This window comes from Saccostrea cucullata, unplaced genomic scaffold (genome assembly GCF_032062105.1).
Source record: "Saccostrea cucullata isolate Sc308-1 unplaced genomic scaffold, CSIRO_AGI_Scuc_v1 ctg2806, whole genome shotgun sequence".
NCBI lineage: Eukaryota > Metazoa > Mollusca > Bivalvia > Ostreida > Ostreidae > Saccostrea > Saccostrea cuccullata.
The window spans coordinates 170,613-178,441 of record NW_026920864.1 but is presented as its reverse complement, the minus strand read 5'-3'; the positions used below and the strand labels follow the sequence as shown (position 1 = coordinate 178,441).

Here is a 7,829-nt window from a genome sequence, read left to right as displayed (position 1 = left end):
TGTACACAACTCCAAACAATATTTATTTTATAATTCTTACTTGATAATTTACCATGATTACAAGCATTAAGAGAAATAATATGGGTTTTTTTACCCCACATAAAAAATTATGGGATAATAAACATGATAAACCCCACATTTTATTTTTAGTGAGACGTGGGTTAAAAAAACCCACGAAAAATAATATGGGCTATTTAACCCCATGGGGTGAAAAATAAACCCCATGGGGTTTTTGTGGGGTTTTTTGTGGGGTATTTTTAAGTTCATGTTTCCCCATGGGATTTTTTGTTTTGAACTCAAATATCTCAAAAACTAGCAGAAAATGTTGAATTTTTTTTTTCATAAATCAATTTGATTATAAAAACCCCACCATTTAAAAAAAAACCTAAGATGTTAGCTTTAAAGGAAAAGGGTGCGCAAGTTCGGAAAAATGTCCATTCCGAAGTTGTCCGTCCCACTGTTGTATGTTTAAGGAGTCTGAAATTTTTAAGTCAAAGACTTAATAAGTAATCGATAAGCTTTTGATTCTGATTAAATATGTAAACATTTAATTGCATCTACAGTCAAGTAAAATTGTTTTTTAGGGGAGTTAAATATTTTGCTCAAAGTACACCTTATGTTTGCATGAGAATAAAGTGTTGTCATTGTGTATTTAAATAAGAAAAAAAATGAATGTTTAGGGTTCTATCTAAATATGTATATCTGTCTTAATTTTCATTCACTCTTTCAGGTCAAGTTGTCTTTTCTCATGGTGGGCCATACCCATGAAGATGTCGACCAGATGTTTTCAAGATTGTCGGTCCATTTATCTGGGATGGCAGTGCCAACTCTTGCAAGACTACAGCAATTGGTGCAGGAGGCATACAGTCCAACCCCAACAGTTCACCACCTTGAAAATCTTTGGGATTACAGGCAGCTGGGTATTCAGGCACCTGTCCATCTGAATGGCCACAGCACTCCCCACAGCTTTAGGTTCACGAAGGTCGGAGATGATGTCGTGATGTCCTATAAGGAGTGGCCACTGAAGTCCAACAGCTACCACTCCATAGCAGTCACTGACCTAGCCAAGGCATTTGATGGGGAACCAGATCCCATTCAGCAAGTGACAGACAAAGGGGAGAGGGTGTTTGCTGCCATGGAGGAAGATCTGAGGAAATGGAGAGATGGTGGAAAGCTGAGCGATGGCCATGTGAGCTGGTGGCGGGAACATCTTGAGAGGGAGAGAAGATTTCCAATGCCAAGGATCCCAAAGGTCAGCTCCTTCGAGCCTCACTTGAGAGTCCACGAGAATCCTGTCTCACTGCCTGCTATGGAGGTCCTGGACAATCATATTTCAAATCTCAGGAAACAGTCTCAGGTTTGTTATTTGTGTTTTTTTTTTTTTAGGTTTTGTTATGTAGTTAGAGTATAAGAATAAATCAGTTCTTACATCCAGCATTTAAATATCGTTGCAAGGTAATTATTAATTTTGTAAAAATTCTTATTAAAATTTAGGAAAGAGAAAATAACTTGCACAATTATCTGGATTACATCACATATTTTCTGTAGGCAAATGCTACAGGCTTCATGGCAGAAAATGAAAAGAAACCAATTTTAATAGATTCATGTAGAGCTGATTGAAAGTTAACATCTTCATTTTATTTATTTGTTTTTTTTATTTGTAGGTCAGAGTTGTGAAGAGAAGAAGGTGAAGAGGAAGGTGAAGAGCAAGTGTGACCATGAGATGACTATTTCATTTTATGCATGAACTTCCTTTATTTTAATTCTTAGATTTGTCATTGTTGACAAAATATTAACAAAATCTGGAAAGAAAGATTTGATGTAAAAAGTCCATTTGTTTCCCTTTCACATAATGAATAGTAAAATTGGTTGTACTAAAAATAAGCCATGGTTAGTTATGTTTATATGGAAATTTATTTTTGTTCAAGTCAGTATTCCCTTCCCTGTGCCTTAGTCCTGGTGGTGAGAGTGACAACATCACATATATGTTAACTTCTCAACACTGCTTTGATTTTTGTTTTTTTTTTTCTGAGCTAGACCAAGATGAGCGATATGGTTCATAGAGCCCTAATCATTAAAAGGCAAGACTGTTGTAGATCTTAACTTATTTTTTGTCTTTTTATTTCATTAAATATTAAGATTTTTTATTGTAGATGACATGAATGTTTTATTTTCAAACTTATCATTTTGTATAGTTGAATTTTATTGTTGCTACCATGAAAACATGTGCCACATAATGATTTTTGTTTTGGTATTTAAGACTTTTGTTAAAAAAAATTTGCATGTGTTTTTGTCAATGTTCTCTGTGGTGATGTGAAATCAATTATATATTGTATGATATCAAAAATATTAAAATTCAATGTCAGAAATACTTGTGTGTTTGATTTTTTTAGGAACAATCCGTAAAAAAAGTTTGCCATCAAAACCTCCAAATAGCGAGGGAATATAGATGTTTAAATTGCTTAGGCCATGCAAAGTTAATTTCTTGGTTCTCAGGCCCTTTTTCAAGAAATATGATGAGGGAGGGAGGCATTTTTTTTTTCTTTTTTATTGCCCCCAAATTATGATGAGGCAGCCCTATACATTGTACAAAACCTTAAAAACTGATAAGGGAGGTGATTTGGTGTCTATATTTTATTGATTTAGCAGTAAACAGGGTCAATGAGGCACCCTTGGAAGAGATGAGGGAGAGCCTGAGAACCAAGAAATTAATTTTTTTGCTTATTGCATAAAGTTTTCTAGAGTCAGAAGCAGTTTGAAAGGGGGAAGCTAGGTTAAACCAACACAATAAGGTAACCCCCCAATTATCATGCCTAAATAATGACTATCTTTGCAAGTAAAGTAACAGGGCTAATTCCCCCAGTTCCAATTCTATGGAGTAAAATGTTATTTTTTGGAGTACCCTTGGTATATTGTTTATTACAAAGTCAAATTAAAGCTGGACGTCTATGACTATATAGGAAAGAGTTCTTTAGCACAGACTGTACCTAGTGTCAAACTCAAATTTTTCATAAGTAAGGAAAAGGCAATCAATCATTATTTAAATTTGAAAAAAGAAACAGATTTACAAGATTAAAAAATTGAATGCTCAATACACAAAACTGCAACGTTACATTACAACAACAAAAAAATAATAAAGCATACATTAAATTTTATCGGGTTCTGTAGTTAAAAATGACTAGAAATTGTTTTACACAAAGTCCATTCTTTTTAGGCCAGAGTTGAGCATTTAGGATTTTTATAAGTATTCTTCAGCACAATATTTTCAATTTCTTATGACATATTTACATGCTAGAAGAAATGTAATTTCCCCTTTAGCAAGCAAAAATACACTGTTTACACAATTAAAACATGTTTTATTCATTATTGTTGACTTCAACAGTACTATACTTATATTGACACTTAAAGAATTAATATATATATATATATATATATATATATATATATATATATATATATATATATATATATATATATATAACCTTGTCCTGAATTTACTTAGCATCATTTGAATACTTGAATATTTTTTAAAATTCGATCGGGTTCGAAATTCTAAAAAATGAAGACCTGTGGTTGTGGTCAGGACAGTTGCAGCATTAACTGGGAATGATTAACCGTATGGCGTATGTTATTGCTGTTATCATTGTGACAGTAACCAAAAAAAGCATCTGTTTTATGATTTTACTATTCTTAATTTGAAACAGCGCTTAGGGGGAAAAACAAAGTACTTGCTGGACTGGGCACAAAGATAAATGAAATCTAGACCAGAGGAAATTCAAACTGCTGCAACATGTAATTGTATATTAGTAATAATTAAAGATAAAGAAATAGTAAACTGATTTTCATGCAGCGGATGAAATCTGGTAGAGCATAGTTGAAACTTCCTGTACTCTCCATTTTCCTTATCATTTACTAGTACTAAGAGTCTTTTATTTTCTTGATCATAAACAGAGATGCAAAACAGTTATGAATGGTATGAACTTATGAAAACAAAATACAAATACAAACTGCAACGTTAAGGCTTATTGGAATAAAATTATACTGTGTGGTTTGTTAGGCTAATGATTATCTTAAAGTGATTACTATAATAGTGGTCATCCTATATGTTGAACTCAGCAAGTTTGTCAAAATCAAAAAGAATCACTGACCCTCCCTTAATAAGTTAAAGTGTGTTATTTGTGGGTATCATTCTTAAATACTGGCAGAAATATCTGTAGCATACATGATTTATTAATATAATAAATAGGGGGATTTATGTAATATTTTTCATTGGCAAGGCTTATTTATCCCACATTCAAGTATTGATGGGAGAAAATATCCCATACAGTGGACTTAATGGGATAAATCCTATGCATGACAGTATGGGGAGAAAATATCCCACTGATGAGTGTTCGTGGGATTTATCCCATGATTACAATTTCATGGGAGAAAAAATCTCAGATGGGAGAAAAAATCCCATCTGAGATTTTTTCTCCCATCTGAGATTTTTTCTCCCATCTGAGATTTTTTCTCCCATGGGATAATGGTGGGATAATTGGTGGGACTGAAAATCCCACCATTCTCCCATGGGATTTTGATATTTGGGACTTAATATTTCTCAAACTAGATAAGCTTGTTAGTTCAACATGAGATTATGTGCTACTGCTAGAAAATCCCACCAAGTAATATTAATGTTTTTTTGATATCGCAATTGGAAATGGTAGTAAAAAGTCCGGACTATGTCGTGTCCGGAGTTAAATGTCGCACTGTTAATAATATATTTCATCAAACTCTTAAATCTCCTTTCAAAATGTGTTGCTGTTAACAAAGAGTCACTTTTTACACCCTCAAAGTTATTTAATTTTACAGCCTCATCATATCCGACACCATATAATGACATTCCAAGTTCAGGCCAATGCAAGTCATCTGCAGATAGAGTCATGAATATTGTAGGTGGGCCTATTGTTTTAAACATTGACAAAAGATTATACAGTTGATTACGAAAATACGCAACTGTACCCCTTATGTTTTTCATGAACATATAAGAATTCTCTCTGAGTGATCAATTGTCTTGAATATTCTTAACATCAGCTGCCGTAACAGCTAAATTACTTTCACTTTTTCTCATTCTCATATTTATACTTATTTCGGACTTCAACAAAGCAACATCAACAGAAACAGCTGCATGAAGCAAGTATGTCATATTTTTTCTAAACACCCCATCTTTATTGTACAGTCTATGCTTAAAGTACATGGCCCGTGGAATGTTCAGTGGTCGTTTAAAGCGAAACCCATGTAATCCTCGTGGGAAAAGCCATGGAAAAGCCCTCTCTTCACCAAAATCTATTTCGTATACATGGACAGGACTATCATTAATTTTTGGTACAACTAAAGTACTCTTAGAATAACAATCTGTTATGTTAATATCTGGTACAGAGATATTCAATGGCGTAAGTGAACAGGTCTCAAAATTATCTAGCAAATGTGAGGATTCATTGGCACTGGTTGAATTGTGAAAAGTATTGCTCATGTTTATTTTGACGTCAGAGTACAGAGGATTATTTTCTTTCAACCACATCAGAGCTCTTCTAACTTTCGAAGGATTTACAAATATCTTGAAATCATTTGCAGCAGCATACCCATGCTCATATAAATAATGAACAACCAGTAAACTTTCATTATCTATGTTATTTGGTAGTTGAGAGGCTATAGATTGTACGTTTGTTGGTAAATTTAGTACAAGACCCTTTTCACAGAACTGTCCTCCAGGTAATATTATAATGGTCATAAAAACCTGAATTAATGATACGAGTCTTTTTTCTACTTTTGAAAGACATGCTAATTCATGAGGAATATTTCCTACATCAAGAAAATTTTCTTTTGAGCACAAGTAAGGCATCTGTTTCTTAACAATTTGTGAATGGCAAAACTGACACAAATCATCATTGTTTGTAAACACTGATGACATTACTTGAGTTTCACCCTTTATATGGAATACCTGATCACTAAATAAAATTCTGTCACAACTTCTACATGCAAAACAGGGTGTTTTTCTAATGTTTATTTCGTACTCCTTGTTGTGATTTTCATCACTTAAAAAATCAATGGTAGTATCATTTACCACAGTTATAAAATCAGACACCAATGGGTTGCTCATGGGATAATTTATATGGTCTTGTAACAAAAAATTTTAAAAAATGTACGAAAAATTTGTGTCATCTTTGGAGTAATTAAGATTGTCATGAATTTGACCAATTACACTTTTTTTTTCTTCTTTTTCGTCTGGTTTGTTTACATTTCTTTTCACTATCTTGTGGTTTACTATAGGAATGAAATGTTCTGAGGAAATTCTCACCGTTTTCATGCACTTTATTAGAAGATTTTGACAGATTTATTCCATTACCATTACATTTTTGTTGGCAAGGTTTAGTCTGGTTAAATTTTTTTCTTTTGTTCATGCTTTTTGAACTTGTATCACTGTGCATGTTGGATGTTGGCCATGGCAAATAAACTGGTGTTATTTCATACAAACTATTGATGTAAATGCTAAAAACATAATCTACAAATTCATCAATGCAATCAAAACTCAAAATGACAGGATTACCGTTGGGGTCAGGAAAGCCATTCTCGTTTCTTTGGTGAGAATCAAAAACATATACCATGCTACTTTCATAACTGTAGTATACAGCCACTGTACTTTCTCCAAATGTCACAATTTGGTAAGATGAAATACTTATGGCATTTAAAAAAGCATCTACAAACGATGACTGTCCAGCATCCAAATTCAAAAGACCGTTTACAGGGCCATAAAACCTATCAAAATGGTATTCAATATCACCAGGTAATTGTTCATTCCAATCTTGCAAATAAGTAGGCAAATCACGGTGTGATAAATAACCCCTCTGACCACTTGTTTGTGTAACGTGACGATACAAATCCGTGCCGTTTATTATAACCTGATCAAGATCACTGGGCCTGATGTTTGAGAGATTTGGCATGTGTTGCATGAACATAAACAAACCTAACAGTGCAATTGCAGTGCACTGAAGACCATTAAAGGGTTGCAGAAAACCGCAACCCTGATGAAAATTGCCAAATAGATGTCTTACCATTTTCGTCTCTGTAACATGTGCTCCGTCTTCTTCGCTGTTTTGATTTGGTGTGATGTTTGGCGGGAAAATGTTTGGCATGTTGTAAAGCCCGTTCTCGCTTGGAAGCGCATTAATTGTCCAAATGTCCCTTGTCTTTTTTAGGAAATTAAAATTTCAAAACATTTCAAACATTATCACCTGAGTAATATAAATATATACATCATTTATTTCTGATGAAATTTATTCCTTTTGAATAGAAAAACTACTTATCGATTGTATAGAAACCTGTCTTTGCTTTAGACAATGCCAAAAACTTGCGAAAGATCTCCGCACTTCAGGAATTAGCCAATCAGTATTCGCAGATATATTATGTAAACCATTAACCCCATTGATTGTTGTTGATTTTAATTCTAATATAATTTCAGATATATGTTGTTGTTTTTTTAAATCTTAAAAAACATTGACATTCTTTAATACTTTTATTTGTTTTAGCTCCGCAGAAACGCACAGGTACTTAAAACTTTCATATCATATAACCGACCGCCTCCTGGCGGCCGGTAATAAACACTACTGAAATGTTTATACCATTAAATTCCAAAAAATCCCCCTCGTTCCACTGTCAGTCTTTAATATTTTCCTGTCATTCGACTTTCACTTGATCACCTGTCATTGTACTTGACTAGCCAGTCCAGTCCCTGTCGTTGTCCCTGACTAATCCTCCCTTTTCCCTGTCGTCCCTTGACATTCTCTGACTTTCCT

The 7,829-nt window shown here is 33.7% G+C and overlaps 1 protein-coding gene across 1 annotated transcript; it reads left to right on the top strand.

The window, feature by feature from the left end:
- Nucleotides 1-589: 589 nt before the first annotated feature.
- Nucleotides 590-2,658, top strand: LOC134258523 (uncharacterized). Its single transcript, XM_062741085.1, has 2 exons — nt 590-1,357; nt 1,665-2,658. Exons 1-2 carry the CDS (start codon nt 695-697, stop codon nt 1,689-1,691), a joined length of 690 nt encoding a protein of 229 aa, XP_062597069.1. The 5' UTR covers nt 590-694; the 3' UTR covers nt 1,692-2,658.
- Nucleotides 2,659-7,829: the final 5,171 nt, after the last annotated feature.